The sequence below is a fragment of the Rhinolophus ferrumequinum genome, chromosome 6 (genome assembly GCF_004115265.2).
Source record: "Rhinolophus ferrumequinum isolate MPI-CBG mRhiFer1 chromosome 6, mRhiFer1_v1.p, whole genome shotgun sequence".
NCBI classification, from domain to species: Eukaryota; Metazoa; Chordata; class Mammalia; order Chiroptera; family Rhinolophidae; genus Rhinolophus; species Rhinolophus ferrumequinum.
The window spans coordinates 70,922,223-70,945,211 of NC_046289.1; the positions used below are offsets into that span (position 1 = coordinate 70,922,223).

The window sequence follows — 22,989 nt, forward strand, 5'->3', positions numbered from 1 at the left end:
AAGCTAAATTAGGCTCAATGGTTTGGCCAAGGCATACTGAGTATAAATTTCAATGACTGGTTTGGACCTGGATTCTGATTTTTCTATATTATGCTGGTAGTTCTCAAAATTTAGGTATAAAATTAGTATCAGTAATACAACTTTTAATTATCTAGGGATGAAATAACTATGGCTAAAGAAATTAGGGGGCGGCCGGTTAGCTCAGTTGGTTAGAGCATGATGCTCATAACACCAAGGTTGCTGGTTCGATCCCCACATGGGCCAGTGTGAGCTGCACCCTCCACAACTAGATTGAAACAACCACTTGACTTGGAGCTGATGGGTCCTGGAAAAACACTTTTAAAAAATAAATAAAAATTTAAAAAACAAAAAAATCACATCAAATTGCTTTCAAAAAAGAAATTACAACTAGCATTTACAAAATAATTAAACTACAAATCAGCAAAACAGGTATCCAATGTGTAGAACTACACAGGAACCACAGATGACCTATTATGTCTACTGCACCATAGAGTTCAGAAACACTGCTTACCCCAGTAAGATATCCTCCCCTGAACCCCACAGGGCATGAGAAGAAGGTAAAGGGACACCCATGTGTTTATGAAATCCAATAGAGTCAGGGCTAAAAGGGTAGAGAAATTAGGAGGAGATAAAGATCATCAACCTAGAAGAGTAAATATGGTTCCGTTTTTTAAATAACCGGAAAATAAGCCCTAGCATGATTTTTCAGGATGCTCGTAATATAAAATAAGCCTTACTGTATTTCCCCGAAAATAAGACCGGGTCTTACATTAATTTTTTCTCCAAAAGACTCATTAGGGCTTATTTTATATTACGAGCATCCTGAAAAATTTCCAATTAGATCTTATTTTCGGGAAACACGGTATGTGAAAAAGTTTAGTAACCAAACTATTTTATTTCTGTTATTTTCATACTTCTAAAAGAATACAAGTATTCATAAATATTGTAATTTTATCTTAACAAGTTTATTAAATTCATTTTGTTCTAAACATCTTGGTAGATATTTAACTATGATTTTAGATGAGCAGGATGTGATTTCGCCTTCTCCCTACACCCCTGCCATTAACCCTGTTAAGTGAAAGTCAAAACACCTTATCAAATATCATTTTTTTATGTCTGTGCTGGTGTATCTTTAACATCGCTTCAAAATTTGATGCTCTGTTTTTTTAACAGGCTCAGAGCCTTCGCTTGGCAACAGTATCTCGCAAGATTAATATTGTGTGCATTACATTTATTTTTACTTTATACTCTATTTATGGCAAGCATGCTGGCATTTCATTTAGCGACAGCTTCCTTTGTAAAGGAAACCAGAAAAGCAGTTACTCAATTTAAAAAAAATTAAATAAATGTAAAGATAATATATAAAAGTGGAAAAAATATACCAATAGTCATTAAATAACTAAATTTAGGGAGAATTTCCTACTATCATCATACTTAAAATGCATAGCAACCATGTGAGGAACAGTTTATTCCCATGTTCCAGAAGAAACTAGCTCTGAGGACGCTGAACTGATTTGCCCAAGGTGGTATAACCAACAGCCGGTGGTATACAGCCATCAGTGCCGCTAGGGTCCAAAGGAGAGGAGCAACATGCATCAAGACAGTGTAAGCTTTAAGGAGAACTTTCAGGAAGAACTCGAAACTACAGGGGAGGAATAAACATGGCACGTCTTGGATGGAAAACAACTGAAATTCTCCAAATAAAAGTCTAAAAATGAAAGCTGTACTTTAGGAAAGGTAGCATGAGTGCAATACACAAAGTGAAATGAATGCCGGATTTATTAGAGACAAGCAGACCTACCCATTATTAGACCACTGTAGTTTACCCATATGGTAACAAACATCTCTAGCGAGGTCTCTAGAATAGCAGTAATATGTAGATTTACCATTAATTCAACCAATACTCTAAATGCCTACCATATGTCAGGTGCTGTGCTAGGCACTACAGATACCAAAAGAGTGACCCTTTGTTCTCAAGACATTTGCAAAGGAAAGAAACACAAACAATTATAAAACAATAAGGAGACATTTCAGTCAGAGACTGACAATAGGATATAAATAACGGAGAAGTTTTGGAAAATGGGAAATATATACCTACTAATATACCTGTATATAATATTAGGTATATGTTATACCTAATACATAATGGTATATTAGTCTGTATCGTATATACCATATATACAGAGGGTCAAAAAAAGTATACACATTTTAAGAAAAGAAAAAACTGTATTAAAATTGTAATACTCAATATATACAGATAACAAAAGATGAATACAAATCATGTGCATACATTTTTTGGCACCCTTGGCATGTAAGTAAATATAGTGTATCTTATAATATAAACCTAATTGACACGAAAGGAGAAGAGAGTACTATCATATACCAAAAAAAGTGGGTAAGAGAAGCAGAACCAGTCAACATCTGTGTTTCCAACTTTTGATTCTTCCCCTTCCCTCATTCACCAAACCCAGTGGATTTTAGCTTCTACGTCCATCTCTTCTTTTCCACTGTGCTGCCACCATTTACATTCTCATCCTTTCTAGCTTGAGCCATTAAAATAGTTCAATCATTCTCCCTGCCACCAATTCTTCCATCTTCAAACAATTCTGCATTTTCCTCCATATTAATAATCCGAAAATCTCCTTTTATCAAGTTGCTTCATTGCTTAAAAAACAAAATAAACACTTTCAAAAGTCTCCAGGTGACACTGCTAGAGTCCCCAACCATTCTGTGAAGAGATGTTCTCACTTCTTATTTATATCCTGACATCATGTGTGAGGTACTAATTCAAGTCCCTCCAAGGAAAGGGAAGGGTTGCCTTGCAGGCTCTGCCTCCATTCCTACTGTGAATTCTCTGGCTGGACGCAGTGCTGGTATCAGAGGGTAATGGCTTAAACACCTATAAATAGATCCTAGCTTACGTGTTTGGATCTCTTGGCTTATAGGACGAACTCCAAAAACCTCATCCTGGCTTTCAAGTCCCTTTATAATGTAACACTAGTTTATTCCTCTCTAACCTTACCGTTTGCTGTTCTTAGTCATGAAACCTCTCTGAAACACTCTCTGAAATGCTTTGTGAGCCTTCATTCTAGACCCATGTGTCTTTGCTTATGTCAATTTTTCAATGAAAATTTCCTTGTCTTTCTTCCTCATTTGCCTGACTACATCCTTCAAAGACGCAACTCAAGTGCTTCTTTCCTCGGGCCTACTCTGAAGTTTAATTTTCTAATATTTGATCTTCCTCTGAACTGTTGGGTATCTGCTGCCTTGTACTTTCTTTTAATTAATTAACCTATTAATTCAAGAAATATTTACTAAGAACATGTACATGTCAAACTATATGCCAGGGCACTGGAGGATACATGAAGATGAATAGAACATAGCAGCTACCCTTAAGGGGCTTGTATTTCGTAGTACATATGGGTTAGACAAGTAATTGTGTCATGGTGATTACAGTACTATACTAGAGATATAAACAAAGAGAATGTTACAGAGAAGCCACTAAGGAAGGAATGATGTTTGAGCTCAGTCCTAAAGGAAGAGTGTTTGTTTGGTAACTGAAGAACATACCAGGAAGATGGAACAAATACTGTATTTCCCCCAAAATAAGACCTAACCAGGAAAATAAGCCCTAGCATGATTTTTCAGGATGCTTGTAATATAAGCCCTACCCTCAAAATAAGCCCGTTAAGATCATCAGCCAGATGGACGCATTCATCAGCCAGATGGACGCATTTAGTATGTCTGTTGCAACACACGACAGATGTATTGAATTATAAAATAATATTAATATATAATTAAATATAAATAAATATTATTGACATTAATACTTAAAATAAATGATAATATAAATTATAATTATTTGTAAATACCCAAGCAGGGCCTCTGGACAAGAGGTAAATGCGGGGGCACCCCCATTCGGGACCCCCTCCCGCTTGGGAGCCACAACCTCTTCTCCTGCCTCTAATAAGCTATACTCTTTTTTTTAAAAAAAAAAGAGGTAAATGCGTATGTAAACAGATGAACTCCAGACTTACTGCTGAATGACCAATCGGAGTACAGATACAACACACGAAAAACGTGCCCATGATAACGAATGGACATGGTTGTGTCTAATATGAATCTTCATAATTCAATACGTCATGTCTTGTAACGGACGTACTTAATGCATTTTTGTGAAATAAAGAAACGTTTTCTGAATTTTGGTGCCTGCAATTTTTCCTTGATTTGTGTGGACCATCATTCTTAAATGTCACCATTTTTGTTGCCACTCCTGTCTCATAAGTCTTCAATTAACACTTGATTTAATGTTAGATTTAAAGGGAATAATATTTCGACCCCCAGACAAGATGAGTGCAAAAAGAAAGAGCTATTCCGTTGAGTACAAGAAAGGAATCGTGGAGGAATCCCAGGGCAAGAATCTTACGGCTTTCTGCAGAGAGAAGAAGTTGGATCTCCGAATGGTCCGAAAATGGTGAGCAGAGTATGATAACCTCAGTCAACAGGTGGACGAGGGAAATGCTAAGAAGCGTAAGTGTGGATCAGGTCGGCAACCATTATTTCCTGAGCTGGAAGACATCTGTGAATGGATTGCTGACAGGAGAGCAAAGGCTTTGGTTGTGTGCAGGGCTGATATTCAAGTATTTGCCCTTGCAATGGCACCACAGTTAGAAATATCCCCAGGAGAATTCAAAGCATCACAACACTGGCTGGATGGCGATATCAACTATCTCTAACAAGAACGACAACACTGTTCAAGCTAGAAGATACTGGTTATTAAACGTTCACTTGCATTCAAGTCCTTTGTTGACGGCATCGACTTTTCTAAATACCAACTCTCCAACATGATTGCTATGGATGAAACTGCAGTGTTTATGGGCCAAGGATCTCAAAAGACAATTGATCAGAGGGGTGCCTCGTCAATCTACATTCCCTCCACTGGTTACCAAAGTGCACGTGTTACCTGTATTTTGGCAATTCGTCTGGATGGAAAGAAAGCCCCACCTCTAATCATCACTAAGGGCAAGAAAGATCAGGTTGAATGTGTTTCAGGCATTTATGTTCTTGAAACCAAAAGCCTGGTGCACACAAGCAGTTATAAGGAAGGTGGTCAATTTAATGCTGCCACTTGTTTTGCAAGGTGGCCAAAGAGACTGCAAGTCTGGGATTCAGCCAGCACTCACCGCACTAAAGACATGAAGAACTTCCTTTCAGAGAGAAGAATAGATCAAATAATGATTCCCGCAGGAATGGCTGACTATCTCCAGACTCTTGATATTGGAATAAACAAGCAATTCAAGGACCGTTTGCACATGGAAATCAATGACTACATTGAAAATAGAACGGAGAGAAATCAGCATGGAAACTTTGTGAAGCCTAGCCTGCAAGAGGTCGTGACTTGGGTGAAGAATTCATGGAATAAGATCACTGACAGCTGTGTTGCACTACGAGCAGGCTACATGGACAAGAAGTGCTCATTTAAGGAGAGCTCCATTGCTGGACATGAGAGATTGGGGCCAATGGTTCTACAGAAATGGAGTCGCAAGAAATCCAAGCTGGAATTCGGGGTTTGGCGAGTTATGCCGATGTTCCAGAAGAAGATGACATGACTGTACTTGAATAAATGTAGATTTTTTACATGAATAAATGAATAAATGTAGATTGTTGTATATTAAAAATAACATATCCCCTGAAAATAAGCCCTACTGCACCTTTTGGAGCAAAAATTAATATAAAACCCAGTCTTATTTTCAGGGAAATACAGTGTGTGGAAACAAGAGACATTCAAGAACATCCATTATATCTGATGTGCAGTATGTATGAAAGAGAGATCGACAAAGAGCCTGTTCAGTTGCGGTGTTCTAGTTCATGAAGGCATATGTAGGATCTGCTAAGCAGTATAGATTTGATTCTGTGGGCAATGGGGAAACATCACAGGGTTTTAAATGGAGCAGTAAAAGGATGAGATTTATATTTGAGACAAATTCCTCTGGCAGTTACTGTAACGGATGGCTTTAGGAGCCTAGACTAGAAGTGACAAAAGAGTAACCTGAACTAATGTAGTAGCAATGAGGATGGGGAGAAGAGGGCAGATTTGAGAAAACTTGGGAGGTAAAATGGGCAGCAGTTAGTGAAAGACAGGGAAAGAGAGGGAGAGGTCGGGGAAAAGAGACTGTGTATTTTAATACATTGAGAAGAAGGAATCAATAAAGTAGTAGAAAACACAGGAGACCGGAGGCAAGAAAGACGCTAGAGCACAGGTGTACAGATGAGAACTGAATAAGAGGAAAGACCAAGGTAAAGGATAGGTGCCAATACAGATGTTGGTAAGAAGTTGGGAAGAGGTGTTTTGGAAATACAATCTACTCTGTGAAGTAGAAGTGCAGTCATATGCTGACTATAAGGAACTGAAGGAATGGGGGCTTAATAAGCATTTTAAGTTTTGTGAGAAACTTAGATAAAAGAGATTAACTAGGATCACACGGAAAAAATTCTGAATAATGTTTAACAGTAAGTTAAGGTTGGAAATGGTGAATTTGTGGTGGTACCAATTCTCACAGCCGTGAGATATCCCCTTACATTCCCTACCCCCCACCCTCAGCAACACAGCTGCCAAGATTAAGAATGAGAGAAGAAAAATTAAATAAATAAATAAATAAATAAATAAAGTTTTTTAAAAAAGAGGATGAGAGGAGACCAGTTAGTCAAGCTGGGGTTGAGGAGTGAGTGTGGGGGTGTCCTGTCTGCCCATTATAAGTGCTTTGAGGGCAAGAACTTTGTTTAAATGTTGTTGTGAAAATAATTTTTGTAACAAAGCTTTGTGCATGCTATAAAAATTCAATACATGTTTGTTAGTTGCCTAATGTGAAGTTATTTCAAAGAAAAAGACCCAGAGATAGAAATTCAGGAGTAGTTTCAATAAAAGGTTAACAATGGAAATAATTTTATAATCATCATCAAAACACAGAGTCAAAAAGGATAAACTTTCCTAAAGAGAAAGGAGCTGAGATCAAGTTCCAGAAATACTAGAGAACAGAAGTACAACCGTAGAAGGAAACAGAGAAAAAATCATTGAAAGAACTATGACAGCAATGCTGTCATGCCAAATTTCTCCCAAAGAATCTAGACACTAAAAGGATGAGAAAGTTAATTAAGGTAGGAAGTAGTGAAAATGCAGTGCCACACATGACTATGGGAGCAGAGAACACTACACACAAGTCCTGAAGAAATTTATAAGAATTCATTTAGCAATCTTCCCTCTGATCCACCTGAGTTGTTTTAACAAAAAGGTGGTCAGACAACTGCAGCCAGCAGGCACACAGCTGAAGCTTGAATGAATCAAGAACCAGGACCAGCCATAAGAGTCTTACACAAGCCACTCAAGTCCATTTCTTGCAGCAGAGGCCAATGGTAGTGCAGGGAGGGGGACAGTCTGATGTTGGAGGAGGTGGAACGGATGGCACTGGGGGACAATATTGGGTTCCAGGCATAAAACAGTCAAAGAAGACACAAGGAGGTACAAGCAGATCTGCCACATCCTTCGAATTCTGGTGCGTATGCTAAGTATAAGCATTAGATTAACAGAGGCCCTTGAGGAAACTAGTGCTGTTTAGCAGAGTGTCCCAAGCAAGAGAAATGTTTTTAGAAGGCTACTTTTGGGGGCTTCAGATTTGCGTAAAGAAAATGAATATGATACAAATTATGTTCTGAACTCATGTGAATAATTTTGTTAAAACTCTTTCTAGATATATGGGAGCATCCACTAGAAGTTGATGAACTCATCTGTAATGAAGACAGTTGTGATTTTAATGAACAGTTAGTCTGTACACTTGGACAACAGCAAGCATAATAGCAGAAAGCAGATTTAATAAAGCCCACAGTATAGCATCAAGACAGTTTCTTGGGCCAAATCCACAAACTGATCAGCCAAGAAAAGTACAAATGATGAGAGGGCAGTACTTAACACAGTTAAAAGAAAAACTTTTAGAAAAATCTCACCAAAAAGTAACAGAATAAAAGGATTTAGGGATTGTTGCAAATATTCAAGAAGATTGTTGATACCTTACGTCCCTCTTTGGCTTTGTGGACGATTCAAATTATTCTTCATGCACTGTAGAAAAACATATTTCATGTTTCCTTCATTTTAAAAGATGGTTTCGGAAGAATAAGGCCTAACCATATATACTACATCCTTAACAATGAGGGCAGGAATTGACCCAAACACCCAAATTCTAAAAAGCTAAAGAGCTAAGGAATTAAGGAGCTAAAGCTTTGCATTATGGGGACTAAGAGGATATGATAAACATTTCTGGTATTTTCAGAGCCTGCACTGACTTCATGGCATGGTCAAAGATTCATAATTGCTCAATGCAAGCTGAATTTATCATTTTTCTCAATTTTCAAACATACAAAGAAGTTAAAACAGAAACTATTGTGTATGTTGAAATTTTAAAAAACATCGTTTTTAGTGTGTGTATGCACACACACACACACTTTTTGATTATTAGTAAATGTGTCACGATCTACCATAATTTAAAAAAATAAATTGAATCTTAACAGTATCTAACCTTTTGAGACTGGCTTCTTTCATTCAGCATAAGGCCTTGAAGATTTATATAAGTTGTTGCATGTTATCAGTACTTAGTCCCTTTATTTAAAAAGTTTTACTAAGATATGATTTACATACCATATAATTTACCCAGTTAGTTTTCAATTCAATGTTTCTTCATATATTCACATTGTTGTGCAATTGTCACCAAATTTTACAATTTGTACCCACTAGCAGTCAAGCTTTACCTTACTCTGCCACCTTGCCCAGTCCAAAGCAACCACTAATATACTTTCCATAGATGATATTTTCAAGGTTCAATCATATTGTAGCATGTATCAGTACTTCATTTGTTTTTATATTCTATTATATGAATATAACACATTTTATTAATCTATTAATCTATCAGTTAGTGGACATCTGCATTGTTTCTTTTTTGGCTGTTATGAATAACGCTGCTGTGAACATTCCTGTACAAGTTTTTGTGTGGACAATGTATTCTCATTTCATTTAGGTATATACCTAGGGTAGAATTGCTGTGTCATACGGTAGCTCTATATTTAACTTTTTGAGCAACTGCCAAACTGTATTCCAAAGTGGTTGTACCATTTTATGTTCTCACCAGAAGTGTATGAGGGTCTCAGTTTTTACACATCCTTGCCAACACTCGTTATTATCCATCTTTTTGATTAAAGCCTTCCTGGTGGATGTGAGATGGTCTTTCATTGTAGTTTTGATGTGCATTTCCCTGATGACTAAACATTTTGAGCAGCTTTATATGTGCTTACTGGCACTTTTCCCTCTCACGTCCATTTGGAAAGCTTTCACTTCTTTTTCCTCCCGCAATTTTGAGGTTTTGCTTTGACTTAATTAGTACTTTTACATCATATTATTGAATTGTTCCCTGAAGTATGTCCCTTTGGGTTAGAGTCCTTACTTAGCATCTGCATAACACATACCCAGGGAGTCTGTCCTTTTCCACTATTTCTGTCTCTTTGATCTTGTGATCTCTGTTCTGGCTCATTTATTTCATTAAAAACCTTTCTTAAATATTCTCAGAGGGGTTCGGTGGGTAACATACTCTCTAAATTTTGGTATATTTGTAATGCATTTCCCCCTTGTAGGGGATGACATTTTTACTTTTTCTCTTGGTAATCTGTGGATACTCTTCCACTGTCTCCTAATGTCTGGTGCTGTAGACTGGAATTCTGATGCCAGTCTGATACTTTATAGAGGTAGTAAGTTCTATCTGGAAGTCATCAAGATGAATCCTTGGTATCCAAAAATTTTACCAGAATAATTCTAGGTGTGTGTTTTTCATCACTGATCTTCCCTGGAACTTCGTTCTGTAGCACGAAGTGTTTAGCTCAGGAACTTTTTTTCTATTTGTTTAATTATTGTTTCTCCCCAATTTCTTCCCTTTTGTTGGATCTTATATTAGTCATGTTAAGTGTCCTGAATCTATCCTCCAAGGCTCTTTCTCTCTCTGTTTTTTTCAGTCTCTTTGTACTTTTGGCTCTGTGCTTTGAAATACTTCTTCCACTTGATATTCCAGGCCAGTATATGATCATATTCATTCCTTTATTGGATAATTATGTACTGGGTGCTTACTATGTGCAAGACAGTGTTGTTGGCATTGGATGCTGACAACATATCAGCAGTGTCTACAAGAGAGAAAGTTCCTGCTCTTAGGGTGCTTACATTTCAGTGGAGGTGGTAAAAAAAAAAAAAAAAGTGTGTATGCATAGATCACGAGTCATGTGGTAGTAAGTATTTAGCTGAGAAATCATATTTTTGCTCAATTAAGTCTTTTTTATACTTCACTGAACCTCCTTAAATGCTCCTATTATTTATTATTTTCATATTCAAGCTATTGTCTCCTCTGGCATTTCTCTTTAGCTGGTCCACTACACTACATTGTTTATTCTAAGTAATTCTTCTCTTTGTGGTTGCCTGGCTTTCCCAGATGGGTTGTTTTCTTTGTTACCTCAGAGGGGCTTAGGTTTCGTTGCTGAAGGACCACAGGTGGTAGGAGTCTCAAGATAATAGGAAGGCAAAGCAGTCTCTACCCCATAGGCGGGCAGCGCAGCAGGCAAACCACCAGCCCCGTGGAGGAAGCAGCTGGGCTCTCAGGTGTCCTAACATCTCCCAGCCTCAGGGATGGGGAGATTACAGTCCCCTGGCTCCTTTCCTTTCTCCTTCCCCCAGGAGTCCATGGATCTCTACCAAGCCAGCTCTTTCCTGGATCTGCCATTCTTATCCTCACCCCCAGGCTCCTGTCCAGCCCGAGAAACAAGTCCTCGGCAGCTCTCCCTGACAGAGCTCCCACAGAGCCCAGGCTTCCCTTGCACCTAACTGTTCACTGGATCCAGGGCTATTTGACTCAAGAGAGGCAGACAGAGGCTGGAATTAGGAACAGACAAAAAGTTAAGATTTCACTTTCCCAGAACTCTCTCTGAAAAATAAGTCCTGTTTAGAGACTAATCCTAAAAACATTCAAATCTTGGCAGGTAAGTCAAAATTTTAAAAAGCCGCTGCGAGGTGCAAACACTTGTGGTTTGTACCATTATCAACTACTGCCCTAAATGTTAAACTCTGAAAAAATGAAGATCTTAATGTTAGTCTGATTTAAAGGATATTGACTCGATGGATAAATCTCAAAACAACTGTTGCATAAAAGCAGTCAGACACAAAAGAGAGTACATACTGTATGATTCCATTCATATAAAATTCTAGGGAATGCAAACTAATGTACAGTGACAGAAAGCAGATCAGTGGATCCCTAGGGACCCGGGAATTAGGTGAACATATTATAAAAGGGTACAAGGAGGGCCAGCCCAGCGGCTCAGGCGGTTGGAGCTCCATGCTCCTAACGCCGAAGGCTGCCGGTTCGATTCCCACATGGGCCGGTGGGCTTTCAACCACAAGGTTGCCAGTTCGATTCCTCCACTCCCACAAGGGATGGTGGGCAGCGCCCCTGCAACTAAGATTGAACACGGCACCTCGAGCTGAGCTGCCAGTGAGCAACCAGATGGCTCAGTTGGTTGGAGCGCGGGGCTCTCAACCACAAGTTTGCCAGTTTGACTCCCGCAAGGGATGATGGGCTGCGCCCCCTGCAACTAGCAACGGCAACTGGACCTGGAGCTGAGCTGCGCCCTCCACAACTAAGACTGAAAGGACAACTTGAAGCCGAATGGCACCCTCCACAACTAAGATTGAAAGGACAACAACTTGACTTGGAAAAAGTCCTGGAAGTACACACTGTTCCCCAATGAAGTGCTATTCCCCCCCAACGATAAAATCTTTAAAAATAAATAAATAAAATGAAAGGGTACAAGGAAACTTTTGGACGTGGTGGAAATGATTATCTTATGATAATGGTTTCAGGGGTACATATACTTCAAAACTCATCAAACTGTACACTTCAAATCTGTGTGGCTTAATGTCCATTATATCTCAATAATAATATAATATTTCAATGATATAATATAATATTTCAATAATAAAATAAATATTGACTGGGAAGAATATTTGCAACTTACATCACAAAGGCTGACTGATATCCCTAAAGAACGTCTAAAAATAAAGAAAAACACCAACAGGTAAGAGATATGTACAGAAAGTCACTGAATTTTTGTGAGTTTGAAATTTTCCATAATAAAAAAAATATTTATATATATATGTAACTTTCAAAAAACTATTAAAACACTATCCTTTACCCCCACATAAGTCACAATACATTTGAAGGGATACAAATATAATTTCCAAGCCATTTCAAGTTCAGGGCATACTGCAAAGTACATCTGAGTGCCGATGGACACTGATCAAAGTTGAGGTAGACAAATTAGGCAAATCATCTTGGGGAAAATGAATATTAGTCTGGCCTTGAGGTGATGTGGGTTTGTGCAATTTTTTATGGTAGGCAGGGAGTACAAAGCAGAAAGACGCAGTTCAAATGAAGAAAAAGATATGAACACAGGCAATGTGGTGGGGGAAATATGAAGAAAGCTTTTGACAAGTACTCTTACTATCGGTTCGCCATTTCTAATACAACCATTGAAGTCTCTTGTCACAGAAAGGTATACTGCAGCAAAAAGCACACACAGGAAAGGAAATGAGATATAACTCACTATATAGGTTTTGGAATGATCAAAATCATTAATGTCATTTATGCACCATACTTAACCTTTACCATGTCTATATTTTAGACCTATTTTTCTCTAAACAGACTTGTATCTTTACCAAACTTCATTCTAAGTAATAAGATCCTTGAAATATTACAATTTTTTCTAATACACTAAAGTAAATATATCTTTCATACCTTCAGTAGTATATTTATTCTTAAGTTATAATAAAATTCAATTCTTTCACTTACTCCATCTAACCATCTTTTTTCATCACTTAAAATCCTTAGTCTTTAAGCCTCCTATTCCTATCTCACTGATAAGTGTGTCTCCCTAGCAATTTAAGTAGTGGAGAGTTACTAAAGGATTGTCACACTAAGCCAAGTTCCTTTCCTATTCAGATTTCTCAATTGTTAACATTATTTGGAAAAATAATCTACCTTTGGAAATATTCTACACCAAATAAAAAAGCAACCCTACGAAAAGGTGGAAAAGGTAAGAAAAGGTGGAAATAACAAGTAACTTTCAATTAATTTTGAGAAATCCATAAAGACAAAAGAAATAGAACCTAAGAATTATTAACTACTGAAACAACAGAGCAGCCTAGTTCAGAAAACATAACTAATTATGTGAGTGTTTAAAGTAAAGACAGTGTGAGGTGGTGAAAGGAAAAAAGGCTTAGAGTCTCAGAGACCTTAAATTCCACTACCACTTAAACAATATCTTGGCACCTCATTTTCCTCATTTCTAAAATGGTGATAATGGTACCTGTACTGCAGTATGTTGTGAGGATTAAATAAGCCAATATTTGTAAAGTGCCTGGCACATAGTAGGTGCTCAACATTACTATAATGTTGATAACATTAAGTAAAATTATTTCATGTTTCAACCTGGCAAAACCAACAAATGCTATATTCTTTAAAGTTTATTGGCTTATAATACTTCTGGGGGGGGTTGGGCTTTCTGACAATGATGGAATATTAAGGGTAGGGAGGGCGGCAGAAAAACATTCTTCATCAAAACTTGAAAGATAAACTTCTCATAGTGACATTTTTAAAACATGCAAACCTGAATTTCTGTTTGTTGGGTTGGTACAAACCCCATTTGAATAGTTAAAAGGACCAAAATAATAAATAAAGCTTTTAAATCTTCATTAAAGATTTTTTTAATCAATACAAAGAAGCTCTTTAGTTGTCTATTTAAACCTATTTTTTTTTTAATTTTATTTTTTAAATTTATTGGGGTGACAATTGTTAGTAAAATTACATAGATTTCAGGTGTGCAATTCTGTATCACATCATCCTAAACCTATTTTTATGTGAGTCAATATAAGGAGGTAGTCATATCACCATCTTTAGAACATCAGCTTTCATGGGTCACGAGCAGAGCTAAGGTTTAGTTAACAATCTAACATCTTGCGAGTTCTTAATAAAATTTAAATTCCATTTCACTCTCATACCATTCGCTCTCATACCATTCATATTACTTGAGAGTTAATGTTTGGAGATGCTGTTCAATACCAATAAAGGTTCCCTTCTTTTCTATTACAGGTCTGTTTCTGAAAATTTCCTTAGTACCCTATTTCAAAGGAAGGAGAAATCTTCCAATCTGCCATCTGTATCAAGTGAAAGTAAGTCCAGCAGTCAAATCCTAATCCATACACACTATAAGAAGATCTGCGGAGTGAGGGAGAAGAGTTAGAAAAATTGCTTCATAGAAATACTTAATAAATATTTAAATAAGTAAATATATGTAACATTCATACCTGATTAAGTAAATGCAATAAACAGTAAAACTCTGTTGTATTGTTCCTATTTTAAAAAATCAGATTTCACAATGCTCACATCAAAGTCCTGTGGCCCATGCATATTAAGATATAAAACAACTTTCTCTTATTCTTAAAAACCTAGGACTCAACATCATGGTGTGTGATGGAAGCACAGAAAACTTAGAAGTTTGAATGTTGGCTCTGCCACTACTCGCCATGTAGCCCGAGGCAAGTTACTGTCAATAGCCTCAGTTCATCTCTAAAAAGGCAAAACACCTACTATCCCCAGAGTAGGGAAGAGGATGAAATTGATGACACTTCCTTAAGTAGCCTCATCTCTTAGCGCTCTTTCCCGCATGTCCAATGTGCTAACTACCTTAAACTTGTTTCCCACAAGCTCTACGCCTTCCTGTCATAACTTCTTAATTGTCCCTATTGCTGTAATCTCTTTCTCTAGACCTCCCTTCGAGAATCAGTTGTGTCCCATCCTCTGAGATACCTGTCCAGGATCCTTTCCAGGTAATATTATTACTCTCTCCATCATCTGTTATCCAAAGTGGTTTCTTTTTGCTCTTATTAAACCACTGATCACAATGTAAAAAGTGAAATGTTGCTCTTATTTTTGAGTGCTGTGTCACACGTGTTAAGTGCTTTATATTCATTTTCCCATGTAATACACAATCACCCTGTAAAGTAGGCTCTGTTATTACCTTTGTTTTATCAATGAGTAAAGGCTTAGAGAAGTTAAATAACTTGCCCAAAGTCACTCAAGTAATAATACAAATGATCACTACTCTTAACTAGTAATACCACGTTTCCCCAAAAATAAGACCTAACCAGAAAATAAGCCCTAGCATAATTTTTCAGGATGACATCCCCTGAACATAAGCCCTAATGCGTCTTTTGGAGCAAACCTTAATTTAAGACTAGGTCTAATTTTGGGGGAAACACGGTAATTAGAAAGGAGTGGGATTCAAAGCCAGGTCCCTGGCTCCAAAGCCATTTTGCTGCCTTTGACGGGGAACTTACAGTTCCTATGCCTTTGTAGCTTTGGGAGAAAAAGTACAACACCTAGCATGATATTTGCACTGAACATGTATTTGGTGAATAAAAAAAAGGTAGAGAACAAAATCTAGTCACTGAATTGCCCATTATGTGCAATTCACCTGGATCTGGAGATACAAAAATAATCCTACAAGGTCTCTACCCTCAAGAAGCCCATTGTCAGTCAGTCTATTGTGGGAGAGAGAAGTAAACAGGGGATTGCAATACAGAGTGTAACGCGTGCTATTTCTGTAGACAAGTTGCTGAGAAAACATAGGATAAGGCACCGAAACTGGACTGGGGAGGAGGAAAACAGTCAAGAAAGTCTGAGTTTCTGCCTTTCCCTTTGAAACCAAAATTAAGCAGGGTTCTACTAGACTGGCATTCTAGCTGCTAGCATGGCAGGGATTAATGTACTTTTAAAAATTAGTTTATATCTATATTTGTATTTCTACTTTATTTCTAGCTCAAACAAATCTCGTATTTTTAAAAAACACATTTTAAAATTTATTTATTTAAAGGATGATCTGCTTTCTAAATATGTTCAATTTATATGATAGTAAAATTTTTCTCACTATATTTTTTAATGAAGGAAAAACACTTATCGAAAAAAAGCGACTGGTTACATAACTGGCTAGGATTGTAAGTGCCTGCAACAAAACCACAATCTAGGATTTTAACTCAGAACAAGTTGCATTCCAAGCAACTATCATGCTTCCCCAAAAATAAGACCTAGCCGGACAATCAACTCTAATGCATCTTTTGCAGCAAAAATTAATATAAGACCCAGTCTATATTATTATATTATATTGTATTATATTATATTATACGCGGTCTTATAATATAGTAAAATAAGACCCAGTATTGTATTATATTATATTATATAACACCGGTCTTACAGTAAAATAAGACCGGGCCTTATATTAATGTTTGCTCCAAAAGACTCATTAGAGCTGATTGTCCAGGTAGGTCTTATTTTCAGGGAAACACAGTACTCCAAATATTCCAAAAATACCATCTATCCTCAAGAACATTCTACTCCTAAAAAAAAAAAACACCAAAAAAACTTTTAGGTTTTTCCCATATTCCTCTCTTCTTCCCCTCTAATTTAACCCTACAATAAAGATAAAATACAATTTAGGCAATAAATTCCCATCAGTTGTTCACTTACCAAACAACAGTTCATTCAAGTGGACACATTCTAGGCTGTTGTGTAAAATGCCCAAATAAAACGCCTATTAAATTCGAGTTAGATTATATCTGTCACTTCTTCCTTGTCCAAAACAATTACTATGGAAGAAAGTAAATTACGCCTAGCAATATCACTTTTTATGAAGTTGGTCGCCATAAAAAAATTGTATGGCTTTTCTAGATGGTTACTAATAGATAAAATGATTTCAACATTGTTCTCATCTGAATAAAGCAGATTTCCTCAAACACTATGGAACCAGTAAAGATGACATGATAAAATAGAGGTGGTGAAGAAATAAACATGAGAAATGAAATGAGGTACAGATAGACTTGTTTGCATTTTGTGAAATTCATGAAGACGACAGCAAAGACAAAAGCCTAAAGGGATTAAAATCTAAGGGCAGCAAACATAAGCAACTAAAGTAAGTGCAGCTTCAAATACACAATCCTGAAAGAGAACCTAATTTCTTTGCGCTAAAGTTGTGGAAAATCAGGTTCAAGTTCAAAGTAGGTTAAGTTACTTTCAACTTCTTATCACCCTGACTCTTCAGCAAAATGAAAGTAACCTGGCAGACAGAGTTTCCATAAAACCTTCTTTCTTATCTTCCCCTAGTAAATTCTCTCACTAGAAGAAAAAGATAAACAAAAGGAAATTTGTTTTTCATAGTCCTTATCTTTAGACATTCTTAAAAATCCAGGGAGGCTTGGTAAGAGGAGAGACCAAACAGCTGTTTATAGCAAGGAACTGTGATGTTCCTTGCTATAGGAAAAAAGTTAGAATCATGTAATTAAAAGGAATTTGAGAGATTATTTATTTCCTTAGCCTTTATTAACACACTAGAAAAGTTTTTGACAATTTACACACTTAAAAATAAAGGGCTTCAAACTATGACTATATTTAATACCATAATATTACGATTTTAACAGCATGTTTAAAAATTTAAAACCACAATTCCCCCAGGAAGTGTAGCTGTTACCATTAAAAGAAAATAATAGGATAATCACATTCATCAAATTTATTAAACCTGATGCTATGCTAGTCACTATAATGATCTATTGTACTTTTGTTCTTTCATTAAAGAAGTCTTAGACCATTCACTATTAAATTACTGTTTAACTGGTAAACTGAGGCAAAATACTGAGTAACTTGAGAAGTCTCAAGTGCCAAGTCCACTGTACTAAATTACTGAACCATGCTCTCTCTTTATGTACTTTTCCAGATATAATTTAAACTGTCTCAGCAAAAGGTGAATTCTAAATTCTGCATAAATTGACTTTTACTGTGCCTTTCTTTTTGCTTGAAAACTCTTTTCATACATTGCCACAGATTCAATTTCACCTGTAGGTAATGAACACAGAGCTCATTGTGAGATAAAACAAACCAGAATGTGAAAAAAGAGAAGTTATCAGATATACAAGTGAGTGAAACATTTGATTGAAAAACACTTTAACCACAATACTTTTTTCTCCATCCTGAAGGAGGTCTTTTGAATATTTCAGTTACCATTTCTTTCATGAACAACTCTATAGGTTCCAAAAGCTCCAAAAAGTTGAGTCCTTACCTGGTTCATCTGAATGCTGAGTCCGGGCTTTTATTTCTGCTAAGCTGGTCTCCTCTTGGGAGACAGAAGCGGCTGCCCCCTCCTCTGTGTCCTCTACCTTAGTCACGGTAAAGTGTGGCATTGTTTTAGAAATCTTGTGCTTTTTCTGTATTTCAACTTCCTTCCAGGTTACTCTGCCTGCCTACTCCTTGCTGTACCCCTTTTTGAGTCTGCTCACTGCCTCCAGGACACTGACGCTGGGAATCGGGAAATACTTTCAGCTCACGTGATCTACAACCCAAGGGAGGGGAACACTGGAAGACACGCCTTCCAGAGTGTTTATCATTCAGTTAAAAGGATTAGCACTCCACCCCTTGCTTACGGTTATTAAGCTCAAGAATCCCAAGAACTGTTTCGGCTGCTTTCCCAGAGCTGCCAAAAGCTGGAGAGTGGGCAGGATTCATGAACTGCAACCCACTGTTGTACCCACCCCCTTGTTTTCTTCACTTAAGTTATTTCCACCCCTATGCAGGCATGATCTCAACCTTTGCCCTCATATTTCACACACCAGAAAGATTAGGGAACAGTTCATTTTACAAACTTTCCTCTTTAAAGAAAGGCTGGCACTACCTCAATTTAGGAAATGAAACACAATTTGTAAGCTTCTATTGTTTGATTTCAAAGCAAATAGTCATAAATAAAAGTTTTTTATCTTTCAGATGAGAATATTCATTCATAAAGTATTTAATGAACACCTACGTATTTTATACAAGGCATAGCTCTAGACACTGTAGTGTATGCAAGGACATCCAAGAAGGGACATTAACTTTCCCCAAAGTCCAAGTTTGTTTAAAAGAGCAAAATATTTTTAAAGGGAAGAGTTCAGAATTTTTTGTATTGGCCAGTTTAAACATGGTGTTTTAAAGAAAAAAATATCCAAGAAACACCCCTGATTAAAAGGTGCATACACTTTAAAGAACATACTTCACTCTTGGTATACTTTATCAGATAACTGTATCAAGTTCTCGGTTGATGACTTTATATAGTATGAGGCCCTATCTCTGCTCTGAGAGGAGGGAGTTTAGTAATTGAGCCCTGTGTGAATTTCCACGTTGATGATGTAACACAAGGAATGATGTTAGTTAACACCTGACAAGCAAGACTGTCCGAAATTTAACTGAGAAGGAATGATGGTTTATAATCCTCATTTATTCACATAGTATGATACGTAACACTTCTAAAAGTGAAGGAAACCAAAAGTTGTCAAAGACCTACTTTGTACTCTTCACTAGAAGCTTTCCATTATGATCTCATTTAATCATCAGGCTAAAGAACTTGCCCAAAGTCACAGTTTGTAAATGGTGAAGCCCAACTTAAAAACTCCTCGTTGGTAGGCAGCACAGGAGTTTCATGGGGAAAAAAGTCACACACACTCACCAAAATTTTATTTTATGAGTTCCTATGTAGCACTGGCTGCACACTGGACTCACCCAGACAGATTTCAACAATTCTAAGACCTGGGTCTCATCTTAGATATTCTGATTTAACTGCTCTGGAGTACAGCCAGGGCAACAAGACTTTTATAATAAAAGCACCCCCCACACACGCACCCTGCCATGGTTCTAATGGGCAGCCAAGGTTGAGAATTACTGCTATATGGGAAAGAGAAAAGTTTGTCACCTGTTAAGTCTTTTTAACTAGTTTTTATCCTTGAAAGGAACTATATCAGGTGTGGTAGTGCCCTGAGTGATTTCCATATTTACAACTTAGTTAGCTAGCCTACTAATTTATTCAAAGGAACTTAAAACACTACCAAATTGTCAAAGATTTCAATATTAATTCTGGGTTCCAAATTCGTTAATACTTTAGTGCCACTGGATATTTCCAATGGGACCCTGCCTTTCATATTTATCTTATAAAGAGCTGAATTACAGCTAATCTATAATTGTAATTGATGGACAGAAACAATGACTTGTGTTTATAAATCTGTGCACAGCTTGTGCATATAAGCTGATGTACAAGTATTATGCTGTCACCTCTCTAAAAAATTCCCCAAACTAAACAAGTAGGAAGGTAACAAATTCCTGTTAATCTATGATAGGAGTAATTTATTTACCAAATTGATGCTTTGGTACCACAGTGGTCAGCAATTTCACAATAGTTCTCTCCTAGAGTGAAAAGTAGATAAAACTGCAGGGGCATTAAAAAATTGGAGGAAAAGTTAAAGTAAAAAGTTAAAGAGTTGTGGGAGGGGTAGCAAAGCTGAGGTGTGTGAGTGCTGTGTATGGGGAGTGGTTAGATAGAGAGGGTGGGATATAAGAAACAGCTATTTAAAGTATAATAAATGACCACAATGAAGTATCAGTACACATCCACCATGGTGTCTAAAATTGGTAAGACCGACATCACCAAATTTGGTGAGAATGTGGAACAAAAGGAACTTTCATACACTGTTACTGGGAGGTAAATTGGTTCACTCACTTTGGGATAGAGTCTGGTACTTTCCCCTACAACCTATAACTTGCACTCCTAGGTATTCACCCCCAATATGAAAACATATTCCCACAAAAGGACTCGTACAGAATGTTCATAGCAGTTTATTACTAATAGTCAAAAACTGGAAACCCAGGTGTACATCTATAGGAGAATGGATAAACAAACTACGATATATTCATACAAAGAATTACCATTCAGCTAGACTCGTAAAAAAGGAATGAACTAGTGGTACATGCAACAATAAGGATGAATCTCAAAAACATTATGCTAAGTGAAAGAAGCCTTAAACAAAAGAGTACATACTATATGAATCCACTGATGTGAGGTTTTAGAACAGGCAAAACTAATCCATGGTACCAAAAAAACCCAGAATAATGTTTGCCTCTGGGGGATGAAGGTGGCGATTAACTGGGATTAAGTATGAGAGAACTTTCCAGAATGATGCTAATATTCTTTATCTTGATAGAGTTTAGAGTTCCACAGGTGTATGAATTTGTCAAAACTCAGCCCATGTTCACTTAAAATGTGCGTATTTCATTGTATGAAGAGTTTGCCTCAAAAGAAAAAAAACTGCAAATACTGAATTCTAATTAATAACACGTGTTTTGAAGTAGTTGGGGGAAGTGAACTAATGCCTTCAATTTACCTTGAAATGCATAAACAAGCTGGATAGATATGTGAAAGGACAAGTATAATAAAATGTTAATGACAGACACTGGATGGTGGGTGTATTTTTTACTACAAAAGTCCTTCAACTTTCTGTATTTGAAATTTTTCATAATAAAATGATGAAAACAATACAATGAACTGACATCATTATGAAAATGAATAGGCAAGGCATAGACTGGGAGAAAATATTCACAAAACAAATATTTGACAAGAACTTGTATCTAAAATATATAGAAATCCCTTACAACTCAATAATAAAAAGACAAAACTCAATACAAAATGGGCAAAAGATTTAAACAAACAATTCACAAAGGAAGTTACACAAATGGCTAATAAACACTTGAAATAGTGCTCAACATTACTGGCCATCAGGGAAATGTACATTAAAATCACAATTAAAACTGTTGGCTAGGATGTAGAGCAAATGTTAGTGGGAATGTAAAATGGTAACCACCACTTTAGGAAAAGGTCTGGCTGTTTCTAATACATTTAAACACACATCTACCCTATGACCCAGGAATTTACCCTATGACCCAGCAATTCCTCTTCTAGGTATTTACCCAAGAGAAATAAAAGCATAAATTCAAAAAAAAATTGAACAAGTATGTTTATAGCAGCTTTATTCATAACAGCCCAACAGGAAACAGCCCCAGTGCCTGTCAGTAGGATAAGGAAACTGTAGTATATTCATGCAATAGACTATTACTCAACAAGAAACAGGAATGACCTACTGATAGATCCAACAACACGATGAATCTCAAAAACATTATATATTATAAATTATATATTACACATTAATTATATGTATACTGGCGTGTTTAGGGGTGAAGCAAAATGATGTCTGCAACTTACTTTGAAATGCTTCAAAAATAGATGACTCAATGAAAGAGATAAGTATGTAATAAAACAAGTGTAGCAAAATGCTAATTGTAGCATCTGGAAGATAAGAATATTGGTGTACACCATATGATTCTTTCAACTTTTCTGTATGTTTGAAGATTTTCGTAATAAAATGTTGGAAAAAAATACATTGAACTTAAATTAAGTTCACTGAAATGTAAAGTTCTAAGATCTAAGTATAAAGCACACCACTTATGGGAGAAATTCTGTTTTATGTAAAATTTAGGCAGTCACATAAATGCTTTTCCAGTACTTTGATTTTAGAGTGTTGAATGTTGTTTGAAATGAGAGTCATCAAACAGGTTTGAAATATTTACATTTTTACAAAAATCTATGGTATTTTTCAAGAGGTACGATCTAAGGCCAGAGTAGGGCAAAGGGGTTTTATAACGACATTACTCCACTATACATTAGGCCTATATACTCATATTATACACTAGGCCAAATATTATACGTTTTATTTTACTAATTAGTTTGAGTAAAACACTTTATTTGTGACTATATTATGTCTGATTTTTTTTAAAAAAGCATGTGCATTCTTTAGAAGAATGGGACTACTTTGGGTAATATTTCAAAAGTAAAATTTACCATGAAACACTACCCAATTACTTATTTTTAATCATAGCTAGGTAACAACTCATGGTAACTAGTGCTTTGTTTTATTCAACTAATTTATTAAATAAAGAC

General features: G+C 36.6%; 1 protein-coding gene across 3 annotated transcripts in view; it reads right to left on the reverse strand.

Annotated features, from left to right (window-relative positions):
* The window catches only part of SLC12A6 (solute carrier family 12 member 6), an 86,579-nt gene that overhangs the window by 50,119 nt on the left and 13,471 nt on the right, over positions 1 to 22,989 (reverse strand). Inside the window, exon 1 of one of the 3 annotated variants that reach the window (XM_033106989.1) lies at positions 18,259 to 18,492. The exons of the other annotated variants lie outside the window; for them this stretch is intronic. Within the exon in view, the coding sequence (XP_032962880.1) occupies positions 18,259 to 18,379 (121 nt within the window). The 5' untranslated portion in view covers positions 18,380 to 18,492. Of the gene's footprint in view, positions 1 to 18,258; positions 18,493 to 22,989 lie in introns of those variants that run through there. 3 annotated transcript variants of the gene reach the window in all.